This window comes from Oenanthe melanoleuca, chromosome 1 (assembly GCF_029582105.1).
Source record: "Oenanthe melanoleuca isolate GR-GAL-2019-014 chromosome 1, OMel1.0, whole genome shotgun sequence".
Lineage (NCBI taxonomy): Eukaryota > Metazoa > Chordata > Aves > Passeriformes > Muscicapidae > Oenanthe > Oenanthe melanoleuca.
This window is the reverse complement of record NC_079333.1, coordinates 73977235-74001597: the sequence shown is the minus strand read 5'-3', so window position 1 is coordinate 74001597 and position 24363 is coordinate 73977235. Positions and strand designations below refer to the sequence as shown.

At 55.1% G+C, this 24363-nt stretch overlaps 1 protein-coding gene across 1 annotated transcript; it reads left to right on the top strand.

The window, feature by feature from the left end:
- Positions 1 to 4078: 4078 nt before the first annotated feature.
- On the top strand, positions 4079 to 10589 carry ZIC5 (Zic family member 5). The gene is given in 4 exon segments (XM_056496148.1): positions 4079 to 4504; positions 4506 to 4569; positions 4572 to 5457; positions 10135 to 10589. Coding segments are annotated over 4 exon segments (1737 nt in total). The 5' UTR covers positions 4079 to 4172.
- Positions 10590 to 24363: the final 13774 nt, after the last annotated feature.

The window sequence follows — 24363 nt, the reverse complement described above, 5'->3', positions numbered from 1 at the left end:
CAGGGCAGGGACAGAAGGAGGGAGCACCTCGCTTTCGTGCCATTAATATTTATTGTTCCTTCAGTTGCACTTATACATGTGTAAAACCCCGCTCTCGGCAGTAATGCCGTGAGACGGCGGGTGCCAGGAGCAGTGTAGCACTTTTTTCCAGGACGGGAACCTCGGCCGAGCGGCAGCCGGTGCCTCTGCCCTGCCCAGCCGCGGCTGAGGGACGCGCAGCGCCGCGTACTTTGCGCGCCCTGCCCCACCGAGCCGCTCATTCTGTAGCCAGCACGGACCCGGCGCAACGCCTCCCAAAATGGGGTCTGCTGCAGCACTGCCGGGTTTTATTAGATGCACCTTTTTCCATCTGGAGATGCCCATATAAACGTTAGAGGCAGGGGAGAAGCGTCCCAATAAAGCGCGATGGACTTTGTAATACAATTTATGCTGTCATTCATAAATAACAATGCCATATGGTAACCATATTGCTTATACAAGTAAAGCCGTCAAAGTGTCACTATTTGATTTATCTCAACAGCTTCTTCCAACGGTGACGTTCAGAGAGAGGAGAAGTGGGGAAGAGAGAGAGAGCAGAGCAAAATTTGGCCTGGGTTTCCTGAGACCGCCTCTCTCTTTATCTCCTTCTTTTTTTCTTTCTATATATGGATAGATACCTAGATAGATGGATAGATAGATAGATAGACAGAAAGAAGATTTTTTTCTTTTCTTATTTTGTCCCTGTTTGAACAAACCCCAAGAGGATGGCCCCTCTTTCCCCGGCGGGGCGCACACTGAACACGACGGCTCCGAAACTTATGCTGGTAAATCCCTGTCCCAAGGGTGCAGAGGGTCCCGGCCCTGACAGTCCCTAGCCTCGACGTCGAATCCTCGTGTCAGCCTCAGGCTCCCGCTTGGATGCACGGACCGGCGACATTTGGCACAGGAGAAGTTTAATTTTTAAGGGTATAAATTATCCAGCCGCTGAGCCCCTCCGTAAAGAAGGGTTGGGGAGTCTCAGGTTCCCCTTCGTGCCCCTGAGCAGCCTGGGCAGCTCTCGGCTGGGGTCCCGGCGCCTCTGGGCTATTTCCCCTGACAGGACAGTGAGCAGGGCACCGTGGGTACGTCCTACCCGCGTGGGTCTCCGCGGGGCTGCGACTCGGAGCGCTCCCTCCTGCTGCGGGCCGATTCCACCTCCGATCGCGCATGTTCGCGGGGGGAACCGCGCCACAAAGCAGCCCCACGAGCGTAGAAAGCCACTCGCGACGGGTCGGGAGGAAGGCAGGCTTTTCTAGCATGTCTGGGGAGTCTTGCAGGTCTTCCCGAGGAAAGCGCAACCGCGCTCCCTTTCCAGTGGTTCCCCAGAAGAATGTTCTACACGTTGCAAAATATTGCTCTCCGCTCCCTAACTATCAATAAGACGTGCATTAAAGACGATTGTTTGTAAATGGTGTTCATGATAATTAGCATATATTTACATAATGCAGCTCACAGTACAGCATTTTACAGTTAAACACCTCCTAATGCCGCTATCCCGAGCTCAGTTTATAGAGGAAGCTTTACGAAATAATTTTGAAGGCTTCCAGGCTTTCACCTCGCCTCTGCAGCCTCCCCCGATGTCCCTTGGCAGGTTTGCCGAGGAGCGGAGAGCAGCGGGAGAGCTCTGCAGCCGGCGCCGCCGCGGGAACAGGGCGCGTTCCGACCCTCGACGGGTGCTGTCGGGGTTGTGGGGGGGCTCTGGGGGTAGCACAGCACGCCCCTCCTCTGCTGCAGCCCCAAAGGGCAGCGGCAGCCTGGGCCTGAGCTGGTGTCGGTGAGTTAATGGGCTTTAAATCTTCCATGGCTCTTTCGGAACTGGCAGTGTCCAAAACTGTCCCTGCGCGGGCAGCCACCTTCTCTTCCTGACGTTTGCAGCCAGTCCTAAAAATGAGCGAATTTCCACGTGAGTCTCCATCAACCCCTCCCTCCCCACAGTCACAGGTCAGCTGCCTATTAGCCAGCTATAAAATATTTTCATTTTTTTATAGCCTCTCATAAAAAGGAATTGATTGGGGTATATATTTGAATTAAGACATATTAAATCGATGACAGATACACATCACCTGCGTTTAACAGGAGAAGGACAAGGAGGCATGCAGAAGGTTCTGCGGAGCTGTGATACTTGTTCACCTCCACAGCATCTCCCACCAAACCATTCCATCTCCAGCAACGCACCCAGAATGTGGGGAGGAGAGAGGGCACTATTTGGATGGACGTATAGAAAATATATGTATATAAATACCCGTAGGGACGTCTGGCTACTTTGCATGAAGTTTTTACTGTGCAATAAAACCATCAAGCAGCCGCTTTTATAACCCGGGGATCATTTATTCCCGCTCCTTGCCTTGCAGCATCACTGAAACCCCCACAGCTGCCACGCGAGCCGGGAGCATTGGCTTGTCTCCGGTGAGGGGAAAGTAGGGAGGGAACTGGTGAGTCTCGCTCCCCCGAGAGCCTCTCACTCCTCTTTTGGCAGGCGTGGGCCAAATCCTGCGAGTTTTCCCCCCGCGAGTAGTGGCGGTGGAGGTGGGGGAGCCTGGAGCCTGGCCCAGGAAATGCCGGACCAGCACGGGGCTTCCTTTGAACGTGGCTTGGCACAGGAAAGCGGCCAAAACGCACAGATGCGGTTTCGTCAAGGGGATTAGGCGGCCGGGGAGAGCCGGAGGTGTGTGTGGGTCCACTGACGTCCCCCGTCCCTTTTCCTCTCCTGGAGAGGCGGAGAAGCGTCCCTGGCTGCCCCGCAGGCATGGAAGGGCAGCCAGCTTGCCTGCACTTTCCAGGAGCGCGGGAGCTCAAGGCATTCCCAGGAGGACCAGCAGCCTGAAGAAAGCAGATGACATATCAATAAAAGCTACTTCTCCTCCCACAGAAAAGTCACGACAATGCCCCTTTCCCCTTTTGGCTAGCAAGGAAATCCCGGCCTTGCCTAGTCAACCCCCTCAAAGGGCAGCATCCTTTGTGCCGAAGGGCCAGTTTCGGCTCCACAAAGAGCTTCACTTTCGAGGACCAGAACACCCCGCACCCCAGGGGCGGTCTCATCGCTGTCCCCGCCCGTCCTCTACCTCTGCCCCCTTTTAGAAGAGCTCCCTTTTCGTCTAGGACAGCAGCTCCGGGCCGACAACCACCAGCCGGAGACTCCCCCATTTCCCAACCCACCTCCCCCCTCCCGTTCCGACATCCTAAAGAGTCGAGGAGCATTTATGCTCGGGGCCAGTATCACTGCGGGGGTTTCATCTCTATTTCGCCGCTGCTGAATTGGGGCTGAAGTGGATGCAGCTGCCTGGACTGCGGCTGGAGGACCGCCTAGGGGCGTGGGGTGGCTCTCCCCACGGGATGCCCCGGGAAGTGCTGAGGAAGGAGGAAGCCCCGAAGAGGCAGCGAGCGCAGCCTCCCAAAACTTCGCTCTAACATGCGCCACTTGCCCCCTTCCTCTTCCCCTCCCTTACTCGTTTATTTTCTAAAGGAAAGGAATCCCAACCCCCGCCGTCTTCTTTTTAGGGAAACTTCGGCCGCCTTCCCCTAGTGGTGCCTTGGTCACGAGTGCACACAGCCTCGGCCTCGCGTGGGTGTGGGGTTTCGCACATTGTTTCACGAGGGAGTGCTCTCCCGCCTCATCCATGAATGAACGTGGCCCTCCAAAAAAAGAAAAAAGGAATGAAAACTGAGCGCAGAGCCGGGCAGCAGTCGAGCGTGGGCTGCCGCCAGGCGAGGACAGAAAACCCCCAGCCCCGCAAACGTAAACACGGCGCAGCACCTGAGCAGGGCGCCCCGTCCGGTGCCCGGGGAGCAGAGGCAGCTGCTGCCCGGTGCTGCCGGCGGGGGGCGGCGGGGGAGGCGCGGGGTGCGCCCCGTCGGGCCCCGCGCGAAGTTCTGCAAGTGCAACTTCGGGGGGCGGCGCGGGGGGGCCCGGGGGGGCGGCGGGGGCGGATCCCCGCTGCGCCGGCGGCCTGAAAGGGAGCCAATCGCGCGGCCCCGGCCGCTGCCAATCACCGCCATCCGTCCAATCCCTCCGGCGCGGTGTCCGAGCCGTATTCCCCAGCGCGCCGCCGAAGTGTGGTGAGGGCTCTGCCAATCGCGGGCGGGCAGAGCGGGGCCAGGGATGCGCGGGGCTCGGAGCGCAGACAAAAGAAGTTAAAGAGCCGCTTAATATATACATGTTTTTGAAGGCGGGTAAAGGGAAAAAAATAACAACAGCGAGCCTAGATGGGCTTGGCTGTGTCGTTATGGAGCCCCCTTTGAGCAAGAGGAACCCGACACTGAGATTAGCGGATTTGGCAGCGGCTCAGCCCCATCCTCACCAGAACATGACAGGCTTCCCGGGGCTGGGGAACCACCACGTCCACCCCCATCACGCGGCCCACCTCCACCCCGGGGACGCGGGCGGCGACCCCGGCGGCGCCCTCACGCCGCTCGGACCCGAGCACATGGCGCAGCCCGCCGCCCTCAAGCTCACGCCCGAGGCGCTCACCGCCGCCGCCTTCGCCGCGCCCGCCGCCACCACCTCCGCCGCCGCCGCCGCCACCGCCGCCGCCACCACCGCCGCCGCCTACGCGCCGCCCGCCGCCGCCCTCCCGGGATACCCGTCGGGGGAGGCGGCGGGCCGGGACTTCCTCCTGCGGCGGGAGCTGCCCGCCGCCGCGGCCGCCGTGCACGGGGCGCTGGCCGAGCAGCACCCTCCCGCCGGCTCCCCCCACCTTCCGCACCCGCCACCGCACGGCGTCTTCATCTCGGCCGCCGGCACCTACGGCGGCACCGACGGGGCGCACGCCGCCTTTCCGCCGCCGCCGCCCGGCGAGCAGGGCGCGCCCGCCGGCCGCCATCCGCCGCTCAACGGGCAGATGCGCCTGGGGCTGGCGGCCGCCGCCGGGGAGCTCTACGGGCGCGCCGAGGCTCACTACGGGGCCGCCGCCGCCTCCTCCTCCTCCTCGGCGTTGCAAGGCTACGGCTCCGTCAACCTCAACCTGGCGGCGGCCGGCCACGGACACCCGCACCACCCCCATCCCCACCACCACCACCATCACCACCATCACCACCATGGCCACGTCGGGGCAGCGGCGGCGGCGGCCGGGGCTTTCCTGCGGTACATGCGACAGCCCATCAAGCAAGAGCTGATCTGCAAGTGGATCGACCGGGAGCCGCCTCCTCCACCTCCGCCGCCGCCACCGGGCGGTAGGAAGCCTTGCTCCAAAACTTTCAGCACGATGCAGGAGCTGGTGAGCCATGTCACCGTGGAACACGTCGGTGGGCCCGAGCAGAGCAGCCACGTGTGCTACTGGGAGGAGTGTCCCCGCGAAGGCAAGCCCTTCAAAGCGAAATACAAACTCATCAACCACATCCGAGTACACACGGGAGAGAAACCCTTCCCTTGTCCCTTCCCCGGCTGCGGGAAGGTCTTCGCTCGCTCCGAAAACCTCAAGATCCACAAGCGGACTCATACAGGTGGGTTGTTCTTCCCCCCCACCCCCCCCACCCCCCACCTTCCGCCCCCCTCAAGGGTTTCCTTCCTTTTTTTTTTCTCCCCTTTCCTCCTATTTTCCTCCTCTCCTACGCACCACCGGACATGTGACTTTTTCATGAATAAGTAATTCGGCGGCACACGGGCCACGCACACACAGCTACGTACAAGCACCCGGCCCCTCTGCCCTGCACACACGTGTCCCGTCCCCCCCTTCAGCCCCCCCTCCACCTTGGGCAGCTCCCTCCCCACCCCCTCCGCTACCCACCTCCCCACCGGCACTACCGGATAAATACACCGATTAATAAATAACGCGGAGCCGGGGGAAGAAGAGCAGCAGCCCCTGCGGAAGAGCGAGGAGAGGATGAGCGCTCGCCCGTCCCTGCTCCCGCCGCCCTTGTCCGGGCACCCTGGGGGGCTCACCCCGCTTCTGGGGAGCGCTGCGCTTTGCCGCTTCCCGCCGCCTCGCCGAAGGACGGCGGCTCTGCCCTTCCTGCCGCTTCTGCCGGCGGGGACGGAGCCGGGCGGGTGAAGTTTGGCCCGACGGAGATGGGGCCGCGGGGGCTCTTGGGGGCGCAGTTCTCCTGCGCTGCGGGCGGCGGTGCTCGGGTCTGCCGGTACTACCGGGACTACCGGGCTGCCCCGGTGACCAGCGCTCCTGGGGCTGCTCCCGTTCCGGGACTGGTCCTACTACCGGGACCGAGGATGCTGCCGCGCGTAGCCACCGTCCTGGGCTACCAATATTGCGGAACTACCGGGGATGCTGAGCGCACTGCTGGGGCTGCCCGTGCCGCTGGGCTACCGGGCTGACTCCGGTCCTGGGGCTTCTGGTGCTGCCTGGGCTGCTGCGGCAGTACCGGCGGAGTCGGGAAACAGGGAGCGAGGCGGGGGAAAGCTCCCACCGGAGGACGCTTCCCTCGCTTTGTGGATCTCAGAAGCAAACTTCAGAGTCGCCCCGACTGCTCGGCGGGGTACGGGAGGAGGGAGCGGCACCCCCGGAGAATGCCTCGGGGGACAGGCGGGGCCCCCTGGAAGGGTTTCGGGTGTGTTTGAGCCTTTTAGTATTTAATTTTTCTGAGTTCGGTTTCGGTGGGGTTTTTTTTTTGGTTCGGGTTGGGTTTTTTCCCTCGCTTTGTCCTCATTTCTTCCCACTCCCGAAATACGCATTTTCGTCTGAGTGTAAAACTCTGCCGAAAACGAACGAAGCCGGGATTTATAGTGGTAGACAAATATTATTCCTTGGAGGATACTTAAGGAAGTGGAGTAGCCGTAATTGCTTTCTTGATTTATTGTTTGCTGCTCGGGAAGAGAAAAGCGGCGACCGTACAACGTGTTGTTCCGATGTAAAACCAAATGGCCCATGGCTGAAAGGATTATAGATTTTTATCTCCGGAATATGTCAGGCATGAGCCCATATGCAGCAGCGGAGCCCTGAGGGTGCCCCGTGCTCTACACCCAGAGCCGGGGTGATGTGTGTGTGGGAGATTTCTCGGGGGGAAAGGAGGGGGTAGGGTCTGACACTTTGTTTGTTGTTATTGTGTTAACGACACCGTGGAACGAGTTAGTGTGAGGCCCGCGGTTTTGTCATCTATAGACTTCTCCACCTGCCTTGATTTGAAAAACAAAACTTCACCGCGGACTTTTCCGGGCTCCTCAGCTCCTTTCCCTTCTCAGCTCCAAGGGGCAGGCGGGAGGGAGGTGGGAAGGAGTCGGGGAGAGGCTTGCAGGGAGACAGAGAGATTCAGCGGGGGACAAATAGCCCCCTCCAAAATCCAAATATGTATCAGGCACGGCTCGCCTGATAATCAGGACCTTAGATGAAGTCAAGCACTGCCCCGAGGCAATGCGTTGGACTTGGCATCTTGCTAGGGAAATTTGGAGGAGTTTTCAGCTTGGGGCTACCCGTAGTCCCCAGGAGGGTGTCCCTGCGTGAGCCCACAGGGAAAGGCTCTATCCACGCAGAAGGGGTCGTTGCACCAAAACAGCCCTCGGGGTGGGGACAAATGGCCCACTTCAAACGACAGCTCGGCCCATGGGAGGACAAAGGGGTCAGGAGTCTTTCCCTACGTATTTCCCCACGTATTTTCCCCCACGCCTTCGAGTGGACAAGGGATCCCAAACTTTCTTCCTGGTCCTATGGGATTAATTACTGTCATTTTGCCACCTCAGCTTTAACTTAGTCTGTGCAGCCTGGGAGCAGGAGAGATTTACAAACTATTCGTTTATTATGGGCATTTGGCGCCCGGGGGGGAAGAAACAATAACACCATAATCGTATCATTAGGCGATTTTGCATGTTTCTGGTAATCTTGCAAAAAGAAATGTATTTCAGTAATTCAGGAGGCGTTTGTTGCTTGGGACTTTCTTTCTTTCTTTCTTTCTTTCTTTCTTTCTTTCTTTCTTTCTTTCTTTCTTTCTTTCTTTCTTTCTTTCTTTCTTTCTTTCTTTCTCTCCCTCTCTCTCTCTCTCTCTCTCTCTCTCTCTCTCTCTCTCTCTCTCTCTCTCTCTCTCTGTCTCTTTCTCTCTTTCCCCTCAAAAGCATCACCGCGGGTGCTGCATACCACGCTCTGCAGCTACTGCCCCATTTTGGGGACAAATCACTGTTCCCACACCTTGTGCATTCTAGCGGGAATGGGGACCTCGTCTCTCCTGCAATGTTGCTGTTCCCTCGCCAAAGACGATGCTCAGGGTGTCCAGGCTTCCTTCCAACGATTCCCAGACCCTCTAGAAAAAGTGACCCAAGCCTATCTGTGCCCCTCCCCTCCGCCGGCACTGCTGCTGCCAGGAGGAGTTAGGGGACGGCGCCCAACATCTCGCCCCCTTCCGTGAGTTGAAACCACCTACAAATGGTTAAACTCTGACGTGATGCCCTCGTCAGCGTAATGGGGACACACCGGGACCTTCCCCGGTCCTGGACTTATGGGGAATTTGATCATCGCTATCTGGAGTCTGGCGAGGGTGCCCACGCCTGAACCCAAGTGGAAAGACGCTTCCCTAAAACCCTGACGGAGTGGAAGCGGTTTGGTCCAGCTGATTGGAGCTGTGCTTCGGGCTCTGCGGGTCCCGGCCAGCAGCAGAATGTGTGAGCCTTCTTCCTTGGGGTAACACAGACAGAAACTACCCAAAACCCCCAGCAGATTTGCTTTGTTTTCCCGGAAGAATAGTAATTAATGAACAAACGAAGTGACCGGAAACTTGTCTCGGTGGTGTGCGGAGGTTTTCATGCAATTAAAACCCACAAGGCATAATTTTAATTCTAATATTTTCCTCCTCTTTTTCTTTCTTTTTCTTTTTTTTCTTTTCTTTTCTTTTTTTTTTTTTTCTTTTTTGGAAGATAAACTTTGCACTTTCTAGTGCACTTTGGTGGTAGGTGAGCTGATTTTATTCAAACAAATCGATCCATAAATAGGCTGTGGAGGTGTATGTTTCTATAGTAACAGCCAAGAAATTGCTTCTAAAAATAAAAATAGTTTTCTTATTTCCATTATTATTTTGATAAATAATAAACGTGATACGATCTTATAAACGGGAGGAGCAGTAAAAATCCTTTGGTGGTAAGGAGAAAATGTCCACCGAGAGAGCTGCTGGGTTGTTGTTTCTGATCCCTCAGAGCAAAACACATCTGAAAATATGCATCAGCCATGTCTAAACCGACTCGAGTTGATAATCATGACCAAGATTATCAGTGCAGGTCTGTCTGTGCTGGACTCACGTGTAGCGTGGGGGAGTGAGAAAAACTTGCTGTAGGAAGCTTCGGTACAGGGATCTGGCACTTCTTTCTTTTTCCTCCGGTGTTTCAGCAATAGGCATTCACCCAGCCCTATTCGGGAACTATGAGGAAGGGTCGGTTCCGGAGCTATAGGGAAGGACATGGCTATAAGTACCAGAACACATGTATTCCAGGGTATGCTACAGCAGACGTACGCCAGCCTAATCGCCCCGGGCTGATTTTCACAACCCCTTTAACTGTTAAGCAGTGCGTAAAAACTCTTAAAAGTACATCATCCGCACAAATTTAGACCCAAGTTTGCCCAGGGTAACCAGCTACTGTAACAGCAGTCTGCCGTGCTCATCTCCTGTGTCTGGTTTGGTTCCCCCAGCTTGCGGGTTCCCAGTCCGGGCTGCGGGGTGCTCCCTCTTTGTGTCGGGATACTTAAACAGGTGTTACTTTTATTTCCCCCAAACTAATTATTCCCCCAGCGCAGTGCCCATTGGAAAAGGATTACGCAGGAGATGTGCCAGGCGAGCCAGGCTGCCGGCAAACGCCAGCCCTCGCAGGCAAAGGCATTGAGAGGTTTTGTTTGGGTTCGGTCATTAGAGCGGTAATGAAGGTTTCTCGTGTGCGAGGGGAGCGCCGCAGAGGGCAAACAAGGCCGGGGGGGCCCTGCCGCCGCCAGCCCGGGACTCCGGCCCTGAGGGCTGCCAGCGACGTGTGACAGGCAGCAAAACACGGGGGGAAAGTCGCGAACCTCGGGCATGTCACGACTGTCGCGAAGGGGGAGGAAGGAAGGGAAGGAGGAGGGAAAGGAGGGAAGGGGAAGGTTTCCCCTCGCCGCTCGCCCCGGAGGCCGCGCTGCGGAGGGGCTGCGGTGCGGCGGAGGGGCTGCGGGCACGGCCGGGCCCCCGCCCGCCGGTAACGGTGCCGTTGCTGTGTCCCCGCAGGGGAGAAGCCCTTCAAGTGCGAGTTCGACGGCTGCGAGAGGAAGTTCGCCAACAGCAGCGACCGCAAGAAGCATTCCCACGTCCACACCTCGGACAAGCCCTACTACTGCAAGATCCGCGGCTGCGACAAGTCCTACACGCACCCCAGCTCCCTGCGGAAGCACATGAAGATCCACTGCAAGTCCCCGCCGCCCTCCCCGCCGCCGGGCTCGCAGGGCTTCGCGGCGGCGGGGCCCCCCGACGGCCCGCTGCCCCCCGAGGCCGAGCCGGCCGCCGAGCCGCCCCGCGGCCGCGCCGCCGCGCTCTCCCCGCCGGTCACCAACCTCAGCGAGTGGTACGTCTGCCAGGCCGGGGGCGCTCCCCGCCGGCCCCGCACCCCCTCCAGCCGCGACAGCTCCCCGGCATCCGAGGAGGACGAGCCCCACAGGACCTCGGGGGGCAGAACTGCTCCCTAGGGCCGTGCTGAGCCGTGCCGAGCCGTGCCGAGCTGCCGGTGGCCCCGGCCCCACCGCACTGGCCCTGGCCGCAGCGGCAGCCGCCTGGCACCAAGGGCTGCCGTGGAAGTGCCATCAGGTTTGACTTGCGCTATTTATTCCATGTACGAAACCCTATGGTGTTTGTACGGTAACTAATTTAATTAAAGAGACTCGGACTTTTTTTTTTTTTTTTTTTTTTTTTTATTTAGTAAAAGCATTAATAACGCCAGGCTGGGCCGTCCCAGTCACCCGAGCCGCACAGTTTTGCAGAGGGATGGTGCCAAGGGAGATGCCCATCTTCCACTCTGCCCATGCCCATTGCTCTTAACAAGAGTTAGCTGGCGAGTGCTGCGAGCAGGCAGAGCCCAGCCGATCTCTGGAACGACTCTTATGTACCTTAGCTGCCATGCCAGCGCCTCCTCTTTGGCCTGGGTAAAGCCCCAGGACAGCAGCAGCCTCCTGACCGTAAAGCAGCACCTGCTGAAACTCCGGCCAGTCAAGGACAGGTTGCACATCCCTTAAAATAAAATTAAATAAATGCATTTCCCCACCCCTCTTGCAGTTCAGCTCTTTTGTAATTGATGGTTTCTCTCCCGAGTCGGGGGGTCCCACCTGCACCCGGCATTTTCTTTCCAGCCTTTCTTTCACTCTTTGATGTAACATTGTGCAAACGATTTACGAAAGAAAAGACAAAAGATTCAGGACTCCTTTTTCACTCCTCCACGGTTTGTACTTGTATGGCTCCTAAAACGTAGCCAGAGATTAAAACAACCACGCTGCTATTTGACAACTGTGATACTGTGATACATTTTTGATTCTTTTCTCTAAAAAACTCACACAAAAACAGCGAATTTTCCTTTCCTTGTGGTTGGTGTTATTATTACTCTGATTATATATTTTTAAAAGTTCATCTCTCAGGATTTTGCCTCATGCTCTCTCCAGCCCCCTGGGGGGTTGGGAGGGGGAGCAGCCCCTGGGCCTGACAAGCCCCAGAGCAGGGGGCAGGCATAGAGGGATTATATTTTTATTATAATTTTAATGTATATTATTTCATCTCTCCAACCGAGCTGATGCCTGCGTGTTTTCACCATCTCCCTGAAGTGGCCCGGCAGAGTCACCTGGGAGGTGGGGACCAGAGCTGCTGGGAAGGAAGCCCGGGGTGGGGACACAGGCTGGGGTCAGGGTGCCAACCTCCCCAAACCCCCCAAAAACCCAACCCTGCAGCCGAGGGGCTGCGGGGCACGGGGAACACCCCAGCTTAGAGCCCTTGAGTCAGGAGCGGGGCGCAAATGAAGTAAAGAGCACTAATTCCTCCTCAGAGACCCTGAGAGAAGAAGCGGCAGCCTCCCTCCCCTCCCCCAGGGCTTGTGGAAATGTGTTTTGTGTGCCGTGAATGGTGGATGTCGTCTTGTCATTGTTAATAACGTGTATGTGAACGCGATTATTTTGTACAGTCAAATTAATTTATTTTCTGACATCACCCTTTTTTTTTTTTTTTTTTTTTTTTTTTTTTTTGACTCCCCTGGAACAGTACAGAGCACACCAAAGAATTATGTTATTAATTTTGGTGATAGATTGTTGTTTATGATAATGTGGTTTGTACAAAAAAAAATCATTATATTTTTCAGCTTACTTGAATGAACGATGTAATGTGAAACAGACTCTTCCTGCATGTCCTCCGTGCGGTGTGTTGGTGCTGATAATATATAAATATATGTATAGTTCATAGAGATATTATATTATTAGTACAGTGCATGGTGCTGTCACTCTGGAAGCCTTTAAACGTTGTCTTCATACTGTTGTGTTGGATCTAAAGAAGCAGGCGTTACTTTGAAAACAAACAGAAAACTTGAATAGAAAATAATTTTTTAAAGTTCACTCAATTTGCTTTTTATTCGTTTTTCAAAGCCCATTTGAATAAATACAAAATAATAAAGTAAGGTATGAACTTTTAAAAAATAATTTATGTAATGTAATCTTATTAGAGATATATTGGTGCTGATTTATAAACGAACTTTTTAATTTATGCATTTTTTCAACAACAGATTGCACTATACATTACGACATGGCAGGGTTTATAAACTATGGCTCGGGGGGATATATCACTATTTTTATGTATTTGCTACACTTAGGGTCACACACTTGCCCAACAGTTTTATGACACATGATACCTCCTAAATAAAAAAAAATTTGCTAATTTGAAACTTTGCATCTCTGTAAACCCCATAAAAAGAAAAAAAAAAAAGAAAAAAAAAAAAAAAGAAAAAAAAAAAAAGAAAAAAAAGAAAATCATGCAGATGAATAAAAATATTATGCCTATGTATTGCATGTGCCTTACTAACAGACAAGGGGCAGAGACAGACCAAAACACCCCCTTTCCCCCCGAGGGTCAGCAGGTAGATTCAGGTCCAGCTATAAGCTCACAGCTCGGCAGGAGCAGCACCGCGAGGTGCTGGGGGTGGCTGAGATACTCCTCTTTGCCCAGCGAAACGTGTGAATGAACAGGGCTCTCCTCCGGATTTACCGCTGGGTTGGCAGCCGGGCAGAGGAGGGATGCTCCGGGCACAGCCAGCCCTGCCTCCCCCAGGCTGCGGGCCTCGCTCCTGGGGGTGTTTGCCCCCGAGCTGGGCTAAGGGTGGGGGGCGGACAGAGGATTTCGGGGTGCCTGATGATGGAGCAGCTGAGTGCTCTGCTGCTGGCATCCCGTGCACAGGGGGAAGAGAGGGAGGGACAGACAGACAGATAAGACACAGGCACAGGTCAGACATTTACACACATGACATTCTTTCTCTCTCTCAAGGACAGCTAATGGGAATATCAAATCAAATCAATTAAAATGTTTATTTCTATTGGGGAAAAAAAAAAAAAAAAAAAAAAGAAAAAGAAAAAAGAGAGATCTTCCTGGCAGTATTCTCTTGAGGATACTCGTGAGTTAAATAGCACTATTCTTCGGTAGTAGCCATAGAAGCGAAACCGTATGCCAGAAGATGATTCTGAAACATAGAGTGAGGTCAGACAAGAAATAACGCCAGGAAATCACTGGAATGAAGGAGAAGAAAAAAAACGAAGTTTTTAGAAGCGGAGTGAGGACAAGTTTCTCGTTTAGAGAGAGGAAAACTGAGTAAACCCGTGAAAAAATCCGGACAGAATCGTGTGTCAGCATCCTCCAGGATTATTTCCCCTTTTAATTTTTCTTTTTAAATAAAATGAATTAAATGAAACTAGCCCGGTGTGATTGCGCCCCCCCCGCCCCGTAATTTACCAGTGCTCGAAAATGACTGGTCAAAATGTCAAGAACAGTTTCACCAAAAGGTTAGAGTGTTTTTTAAGTCAGTTTTGTTAAATGTGGTAAAGGTGAAACAGGTTGCAAAGAGTTGTTTCAAGCAGAATGACAATAACCAACATACGAAGCAGAAAAACACTCATAAATGAGGGCTCCAATCAATGGGAAAACTTATAGCTCCCTAATGAAGTTTCTTGTGAAAAGGAGGGCGACACAAAGCCACCGAGACATGAATCATTCATGGGAAATATAAAAGATAAAAGATATCTGACAATGAGCAGAACCTTGTATAGAGTGTCTAAAACAAGTTTCCCCTTCTTATTTTCTGCTTCCCCCCCCTCCAACCTCCCTCTCCTAGTGTTCCCTGCCCGCCCTATAGAGTTAACATTGACCAGTGCACGTCCTGCCCCACTTCAAAGTAATTTAGCCCAGAACGGAAGGCTTGGCGCTTGGACAATCTTCATGGTGTGTTAGGATTTCTATGGCAATTGGCAAGCAAGACGTTCCCATCTGAATATGGCTCAAAGAAAGCCACTTATTGACACCGAGTTGGCCATCATCAAAGACTTCATCTTTTCCTAGGCGAAACGTGGTCCTAGCAAACACTGTTTAAATCATTTACCTTTGTAGTCGCGGCTGGGAGACATCTCGCCACACACTATTGCTGGCGCTCGGCCCTTTAAAGGCGAGAGCGGCGGTAGCGAAGTTTGAAGGGACTAAGAAATTTCGGGAGTGTGGGAAATGGCATTGCGGGGAGGGGGGCTGTGGATATGGATAAGCGGGGGAGTTCTCGGCGGAGAGTCGCGGGGCTGCGCCCCCCAAAGCACTCGCCACGGGCAGGGTGTGGGACGCGGGGCAGCCGGGATAGGCTGCTGCTTTGTTTTTCAAAGGATGGGTGGTGGGGAGAACCAAGGATTTTCGGGGGTTTTCTCCGCGTGTTTCGTGCTTCTAGAGATGTCGCCAGGGAGTTGTGAAGTGCTGGCAAGGATGGACTGTCACATAATTCCACCCCATCTCCCCCCGCCCCTTCCCCCGCCATCACCCCGTATAAACATTTTCAGGTAGAGCAGAGCAGGAGGGAGCAGGGAGTGTGCTGGAAAGCACACTCACACTCACACGCGCTCCCCCCTGGCTCGGACACCCAAACGCCGGCGGGGCGCTGCCAGCGCTCCCCCCGCATCCCGCGCACCGCCAGCACACACAACCACGCTCCCGCATTCACACACACACCACGCAAGTGCCTAATCAGGCAGGGAGAAGTTCAAAGGCAGGTTCTTTGAAATTCAAACTACTGCTTTTATGGTACATCAACATGGAGCGTTAGGATTGCTATGGCAATGAGCGCAGCAAAAGCAAGCTGCATTTAAAATAGTCCACCTCGATTCGAGACACTCTATTAAGATACAGTTGCAGTGACCTTTAGTTTCATGCCGTGTTAGCGCAGTCAATTTTCACTTCATCAGAACGTCTCATATTTTTTGGCCTCTCTCCCAACGACCCTTCCCCTCCCCTTTTTTTTAGGATCCCCCCCCTCCCCAACTTCAGCAGATAAACAAATAAGTGAGGAAGAAGCTCCATCTCCAGCTCTTCTCCTCTTCTGACTCCCTCTTTTTTTTCCCCCACCTAAGTACTTTTATTTGCAGAGCGATTGTTCTTTGTTTATTTAATACAAGTACTGTGTGAATGGTGAAAAATAAACACGATGAAAAATAACCAAACAGATGATTCCGCCAAGTGAAAAAGCCCGGACTTAATAAAAGTGCGAAGCAGTCACCGTTGAATGAGAAATCCTTTGAAGTGGAACTTATTATAGGAAGAATACTTTTTGGTTTCCCTAACGACGCTGCTGAATTGAAAGGGCTCGCCTTTGTCAACGATTTGTTCTCCTTTGCCGGGATGCCCGCAGAAATTACTTACATGGGCTGCCTTAACATGCAGCCTGCAAATCAGTAACTTCGCAGCTCAGACTCGCAGACGCCGCTCTTCTAAGGACAAAAAGAAGTCAGGAGGAAAACACCCCAACCTTTCACTCAGCCTCTTATTTTGGGGGGTGAAGGGGGGCGGAGGGAGAAAAGGGGGTTTGGGACGAGGGGGGAAGGCGAGTGTATCCTAGTAGGAACACCCCCAGCCCCCGCCCCGCCCGGCGCAGGGACCCGGAGCGGGACCGACCTCCGCTCCGTCCCGGCCCCGGCGGGAGCAGGGGGGTGGCGGAGCTCCTCCGGCAGCACCGTGCCTCTCCTTCCCCCACCCGCGCTCCCCCTTTTTTCTCCTCTGCCAAGTGATTTTCCCAGGCAGAGACATATTTAATAAGGGTCGTTTATTACGAAGGCGCTTTGAAGGGTCGCCCCTGAAGCCCTGTGTCCATTAAAAACATGGAGGTGACATTTAAACCTCGTTTTAAAGGAGCTCTGGGGTAGTTCAATGAAAGGCAACTCGTTTGTCTTATGAGCTTGGAAACAACCTCCCTTCTTCTCCTTTTGACCACATGGCATAACTCAAAAACAATAGTTCAAAAGTAAAATGGCATCGTGGTGTTCAGCCTCAGACAGGCACCCATCTAGCAGGAGAGAAAAGGGATAGTCCATAACACAATGTGCTTTTTGTGTCCGACTCTGTCACAAGGATTTCGTTGTTTGCTTTAGAGGCTGCGCCTGTTATACTTTCTTGAAAGTGCTTGTGTTAAACAAGAGTTATAAGTCATCCAAAACAACAAACATTTTGATTTTCTTTGCCTAAAGGGTTTTCCCTGGCCATGGGCACCGTGAAAAAATAATGTACTTGCTGAGAAAGGAGCACCAGTAGTAGCATTACAAGCACAGTGCATTAAATATTGAATGACATGAGGAAAAAAAAGAACTTGTCGAGGGGCACTCAGCCTTAAAGTCTTTCTTCAACTTTGTCTTCAGTGCCTGTTGGACTATTTAAGATGGTGTTAATTAAGGGCTGCATCTGATTCCACTAGCCCCCAGCTTTGTCTCTTTGCAGCGCTCCCATCAATAGCCCCTCTCAACCGCGGGCTTTCCCCACACGTTGGTTTAGTGGTGCATGTGTCACTTCTTATTTTGAGGCTGAAGAGAAACCCGGATCGTGCACTAAGGGCAACAGGGAGATAGTAATCAAGCGGTGTTGTAGGGCTGGGGGGGTTGGCGCGGCGGGGCAGGGGCAGGAGGAGGAGGGTGCGCGGCCAAGGCTGGAGCAGGGCAGCCGGGAGCGGAGCGGGGGCACGGCGCCGGGGTGAAAGCCTGTTTGCACAGTGCCAACAGCCTGTTTGCCAAACAAGAGGCTGGCGAGCTTAATTTGTTTCAAATTAATCGTTTTTCACGAAAAAAGAAAAAAAAAAAAGGAAAAAAATACCCAAACAGCCACGCGTCAAACAGCCCTCCCCAAAATCCTGCAAGGGAACTGGAGGAACTGTCTCAGGTCTCGCAGCAGCCCCGTGCCGGAGCCCACGCGTGGCTGCGTGGGGAGCCGTGGCGTGTGCCTGTGCGCCTTTCCGGCTGTACCCCTGCCGCATAGGGGCAGCTGCTGGCGCTGGGCCCCGTGGATGGGGCCGACCCTCAGCGCAGGGCAGCCCCCAGGGCGCACCAGGCAGCGGGGTGGGCGAGGACAGCCACGGGAGTGGGGAGGACACGCAGGCTTGGGGACATCCGGCAGGACACCACGCCCTGCGATTACTTTCTCGTATTTTGGGACTCGCCGCTCTCCCCGCCGCGGGGAGCACCGAGGCACCCCGCATTTCGGGGAGAAGAATCCTTTCCCGGGCCTCATCCCTGCGCCCCCCGCCCCGGTCGTGGGGGCTCCTCGGACCGCAATGGGACGTCCCTCCCTCCCTGAAAGCGCTGGAGGCCGAGAGGGGCTTTGCCCGCGGGGGGCATCGTCTCCGCGCTCAGCAAATACCAACAGCGGGGGTGCAAATTGGGGGGCGGCTCCTCTTTTCTCTACGACTCCTTTTCAACCTGCCGAAGGCACCGGGTGTTGAAAGCAAGGGGGCGCAGAGGGATCCTCTGCAGGTGGGGGGGTGGAGTGTGCCCCCGTTCCCCCCGGGGTCAGCGGGGACCCGCTGCCCCAAAGTGCACTCAGAGCTGAGGTCGGGTTACGGGACCCCTTAATTGGATGGGGGGGAGGGCGTAATGGTTCACCTCAGTTCTGCCCTGCACGAGTGGTGAGGAGGGGAAAGCCAAGCGTGAGGCTGGGAAACCCAATAGCCAGAATCTCTTCGTCTTCTTCTACATTTTTTTTTTTCCTTTTTTCCCCCCCAATCTCTGTGTTCCCCCTCTCCTCCTCCTCTTCCTTTCACTCGGCAAGCCCGTCTAAAGCGCTCCAAATGGCCTTTCAAACAAGAAAACGCTTCAAGGAAAAATGGGCACACATCCCCTTCCAGGCACCTTGCCAAAATCTCCCAAGCACCCTACCTGGCATCCTAGCTTAAGTTTCTTCAAGAAGTGTGTGTGTGTCTGAGTATGCGAGGGGGTGGGGGGGTTCGGGGCCGAGGGGGGGGGGGTGGAATTACAGCCGTCCTGTAGTGGTAGACACAAGTTCAGAGCTCCACTTCTCCCCTCTTTAATTAGGCTGGGGAGAGCCGCGGAGGCGCCTGGTTGAGGTGCGAGCGAGGCGGCGGGGCCGAGCCAGTGAGTGAGTGAGTACCCAGCGCAGCCCCGACGGGACGGGCACGGGCACCCGGGGGAGCCGCGCCGGGGGCTCCGCGCTGAGCGGGGACAGGGAGCGGCCGCCCCCCGGAGAGAGATGTGGGAGGGGAGGGTGAGGCTGGGAATAGCGGGCCGGGGGTGTGCCGGGGGACTCTTCCCCGAACTTGCGGTGCGGGCCGCTAGGCGAGATTGGGGAGGCCAGTGCCGGTGCTGCAAAAGTCAGCCCGACCCAGCTGTGACTTCACCTATTAGCCCCGATGTCTTTCCGAGGAGATTGGCGGAGTTAAACATCCCACAATGGGCGCTCTGGGGCGTCTCCAGCCTGACCTCTACCCGGTTTTAATAGTTTCATAGGAACTTCATTAAATCAATTACTTAGTGAGCACATCATCATTTATTTGTAATTAGCACTGAAGAGCTTGATTTTTGCAGCAGCCCGCAGCCCGGTTCCCAGCGGGGTTGGCCATGTACTACAAGCACTTTTGTTTGCTGTGTGTGTTGACTCGTGGTATTATTCGGCCGCCACAATAAAAGTGTAATCTTCACGTCTTAATCTAGCGTTCAGGGGGGAAAGGAAAACAAACACGGCGCGGACGAGGCACCGGTTCCCCGTCTCCGTGTCCCCCCCTCCTCGGGCTGCGCGCAGCCGGGCGCGGTGCGGCTCCCGGGCCGTGCGGCGGGGAGAGGGCGGAGGGACGGGAGGGTGGGACGGAGGCCGGGGCCGAAGGGGGGGCAAGGGAGGAAATGGGTCATCCGCAGCCAGGACAAAAGAGAGCGGCTCGGTGCCTTAAAGGGCATGAAATAAGGGCTGCAGCTGCGAGTCGGCTGCCCGCGGCCGTGGGTGTGCGTGTTGGGGGAAAACCAGCAGGGCTCAGCGCTGAGGGGGGCAGCAAGAAGGCTTTCGTTTGGGGGGCTTCGGGCAGGAAAGGGCATGGGTAGGGGCAGGGAAAACCGCATCGGACGTGGGTGGGACGTGACTGCGTTGGGGGCGAGAGGAGAAGAGCATAAACTCCCCTACGTAACCAGCCAGGCCTCCTCCGCTTCTCCCCGCAGCCAGCGCCTTGCCATCGCGGCTCCCCACGGGGAGGCGGGTCCACGCGTGGGCCGCCCCACGGCTGCCCCCAGGCAACAGCCCCAGCCCCTTTCTCCCACCTCGTCTCTGCGCGCCCCGGTTCGAGCCCTGTGCCGGATCCCGGCCGCCCCGGGGCCAGGAGGGCTCTGCAGCCCCCTCCCTCCTCGGGCTCCCAGAAGGAAGCCCGCCAGGCAGGCAGGGTTTGGGGAGTGGGAGCTGTTCTGGGGTGTCTGCCTGCCGCCCGTTCACTTCCCCCACTCCTTCCATCGCTAGGGAGGGAGGGGAGCTGATGTCCCGTTAGAGGCTGCAGCACACTCGCAGGGTCCTGGGTTTATGCACCCCACGCGTAGCCTGTCGCGGGTGGGCACCGAGGCAGTGACAGCCAAGGGAAAAAAAAAAGGGGTGTGGGTCGTACTGTATGTACCCCTGTATGGGAATAGAACAGTGTTCGGCTTTGACTACACCCCCCCTCTTGGTACTCAGGCGCTGCTCACATTTCGGCAGTTCACCTGCCGATGGGCTCTCCCGTCCCGCTGCCGGCCCGGTCCTTCCCCAGGGAAATCCGTCCAGGTGAACGGGGCCAACAGCCCGTCCGGCACCTGCCTGGGTCGGCTCCTACAGGCTGAGGGGATGGAGCGACCCTTAATTTCCACCCTCGACGTGGCGAGAGCCCGAGTTCAAGGCAAGACAAGTGCAGGGGAGGGTGCAGATGTCACCCCTCACCGTGCCGTCGGGCATCTCGTCGAGGGTGGTGGGTCTCCATCCCCCCGGCCCGGGCCGTAGGGGAGCGAGCCCCGGAGCCCCCCAGCTGCAGGGGCCGAAATGGGGGGCTGGTGCTGCTGGCAGGGCAGAGGTCGCCGTGCAGCGCTGCCGTGGCGGCTGCCAGGCCGTTCGCATACGGATAAGACACGCCGGGGGGGACGCGAACCCTTTCCCCTCCGCCCCGAAAACACCGCTCGGCATTAGTGTAAGGACCAGAGGTTCCTAAATTGAAGCAAATGACAGTGGAACCCATCTGAGAGTCAGTGAGGAGAGAGGCGCTTTACTTGAGCGGAGCAACCGGGACGCAGCGTGATTTTAATTGCTACATATTTTTAATATTTAATAGCTTAAACATCGAATATATCCAATTTTCTGCCCGAAAACGACCGTCCGAGAAGCCGAGAGGGACGGGTTTGTCACCACCGGGGTTGGGATAAATGGGAGCTCCCCCGGAGGCGGTGAGAGAGGCTGCGCGGAGGTTGCGCGGCGCCGAGAGCAGTCCCAGCGCCGCAAGCTCTCTTCGTGCCGGGCAGGGGACCAAGCCCGAGATAGAGCCGAAACCCTAAACGTTGAAAAGATAAAAGTGTTTCCTGTGGGGGAGAAAACCCCTACCATCCTCTCCCCCTCCTCCTCCCAAATCGACAAATCCCGCAACTTAGTCGGCGGGGAGTGCTCACTAGACTCGCGGAACTGGTACATGTTGTAGGGTGCTATTTTTAGGGGCTGGGGCTGGAAATGGAGGGATAACCCTAGGCTTTGCAGAGCAAGAGAGATGCAGGTGGGGAAGGTAGCGCTGACTGCAACCGGACGAGTCAGCGCGTCAGCCGTGGGTGACACGAGTTGCTTATGGGAGGAGGGAGAAAGAAAGAAAGAAAAGAAAGAAAGAAAAGAAAGAAAGAAGGACCCCACGCCGTTCGCCCTCCCCGTCCGAGCCACAGCCCGTATCTGCCGGACAGCCGCGGCGGTGCGCGCTCCCGCTGTGCGCGGCTCCAAGCAGCGGAGGCGGCCTGCGGCAGAGACACCTGCCCTGACCAGAGCGGGTCCTGCCCTTACCCGTGAGTTTTATGGAGCTGCGAGCAGGCTCCCAGCCCGGATGTGTTTTGCAGTTTAAACCCCGTTTGGTGGCTGGCGGCGCTGCCGCTGTGCCGTCCCGAGGTCCCACGGGGGAGGGGAGTCACGGGTGGAACCTCGGAGTCGTGGGCAGTGTCCGTGGGAGGCGGCTCAGCACTCCCCGGCCTCTGGCTCCGGTCCCTTCTGCCCCACGGCCCGTCCTGGCTGGCCACGAGTGTTCCTGTTCGTGCCTGCCTGGTCTCACCTGTGTCTGTCTCTGCTTGTCTGCCCTGCCCGTGCCACCCTCCCTGCCTGTCCCGCTTGGTCCTGCTTCTCCTGCCTGTCCCTGCCTGCCCAGCCAGCAGGGCTGAACCAGCACCCCTCAGCCTCTGCCCCTGGTGCTGCTCATCGCTGGCAGGGAGCTCATGGATGTTTGTTGGGGGCTGTACCCTCCTGCAGGGTGCATCCCTTTTATCTGTTCTAAGGAGGAGGAAAGCTGCTTCCCCTGAGAAATGGGTGAGGAGAGAAGGATCAACAGGACAAATCCAGCCAGCTCTCCCCTATCCCAAACCTGCAAGTAGCTTCTGAAACACCTGCCATCACCAGCCTGGATGGCAGATCGTGTCTGTAAGTTGGGGCCATGCTACCAAATATTTTACAACAGCTGTTTAATGTTCTTCTACCCAGTTATTAAATACAAATGGGAGTAAATTAAAATGGCAAAGTAAAGCAAAATAAACCCCCTTCTTTCATCCTACTAAAAGGCAACATCTAATTAAGGAATATTTGAATTCCACAAAAATGCAGACTCTCCACAGTGACATAAGACACTGCTTTTAAAGCTATAGCCAGACACAAACCAGCCCAGCTCAGACCAAGCTTAGGCACAGCCTCCATCCCAAGGACCAAAGGCCAAGGCAGGCCAAAGATTCTACCCCAGCTCAAATACCCCCATTGTGGGGGGCCTTCTTTGACTTTTTTGTTCTTATTTCTTGCAGGCCAGGGAAGCAGGCTTGGCCCAGAGCAGATTTTTAGGTTCCAAGTTTGCTGGTGGTGAGCCAGGGCAGCACCAGGCGCTGGCTTCAACAGCCATGCCCGAGTGTGCCTAACTGTTGGGGACAGCTCTTGGATTCTTTTTCCCCCTGATCTCTAGCACTGAAAAAAACCTCAAAACCCTCCCTTTGAAACTGCTCATCACGCAATGCCTGAAAACCTTGAATTATTTTATGCCATTACCTGACCCAGGGCAATCTGCCCAGGATTTTATCAACATTTACTTAATCAGTACTTAGACTTCTATTCTCTAGTTGGCAATGTTCATATGCCAGATGCATTTGCCATTTAGTGCATCCTGCCAGGGTCAGAGAAATGTAACCCAGGATTGAGATTAACCTGGGAGCATACCTGTAGGGTTTGATGCTTGCAGCTGGCACCTGGGATCTTTTCAGTGGTATGAACCTGCCAGGCAGTCCTTGGAGAGGGAACTTTGAGCTGAGGGCATGCAATTCTGCACCAGGTATCTCTTAAATAGAAAGCAGAGAAAATGGGAAGAGCTTAAGCCCAAATAGAAGAATGAACTGTGGGCATTGAGATCTTCCAGTGGGGTAGAGAAACAGAGAGTTCAATAACCCCAGTTACCCAAGATGGTAATGAGTTGGCAAGTTTAGGATTTAGCAACTTTTATAGCCATGTAAATGGAGCTACCTTCAGTCTTTTGTAAGGTACCATAAGGTGTAAGTCTGTCTCTTGGCTGCTCTGGTTCTGCTTTGTGTTTTACCCAAAAAGAGACGATGTCTGCAATTACAGCTAAAAGCCCTCTAGACACAGATAGCACATGCCTACACCTGGTTCCCAGCCCTCCCCTCCACACAGGCACCAGTCTCACCTGAACACCCTCAGATCACGTTCATTAGAAGAATAAATTCCGCAGAGATTTTTCCTGAACATAAGGGAAAGAAAAACAACCTTAAAAGGAAGATGATGTTGCTGGCATCCACGTGCCTTCTCCCCTCACCTCTCCAAGGACACTACCAGCCCCTTACCACCACACAGAGCATGAGGCACAGAGTGACAGCAATGTCCCCTTTAATGGCAGATGTGGCCTTGTATTAATGGCCTGTTTTGTAGTGTTTTCTTTATTTTTATTACTTGCCGCTTCAGTAGCAGAGTCCCAGCTTTCCTGGGGATTAAGGCACTGCTCTCTCCCTTTCTTAGTTGCTCATCTGTTGAACAACTACGAATTCTACAAAATCCATTTATTGTATATAAAGCAAATTAAAGATGTCAAGGTGGAGGATTTTATTTAAATTTTTTTTCGTGGCTGCCAGAAGACATGGGGTGAAATCATCTTCAAGTCCATCTCACCTGCTGCTGTATCAGAAGCATCACTTGCAGCTTCCACTCTCCCCAAAAAACCTGGGGGTCTGACAAGCCAGCAGGGACAGGGGTGGGGAGGAACCTGTGTTCCATCCTCTGGCTGGGCAGCTGGGGAGCCCAGATATGGGACCGGAAAGGGTAATGTTGAGATGAATGTGCAGACAGCCCAAGCTGGTCCCCAGGGGAGAGGACCATGCACATTTTGTCTGCAGCCTCTGTCTGCTGTTTGAGGAGGGCAGCCTTCACCTCCCGAGGGAAGGACCCCAACTCTACCCTTGCTGGGACAGTGCCCATACTCTGACACGACAGGACACCTTCCAGCTCAGGATTCCCCATGGCAACACCGTATTTCTGACTCAGGGAGGGCAGCAGTACCATTTGCCATGCTAGCACAGGCCCTGGTGCTCCCCAGTGACAAAGGGAGCAATATGACAATACGTGAGTTGCTGGTGACATGGATGTGCAGGTTGGTCTGTGGCTGCCAGCTCTGGGAATGAGTGCAGCTCAGTGCTGGCAGAAGGTGCTTGATTGATGGCTGGGTATTATGGGGCTACAGTAGATGTG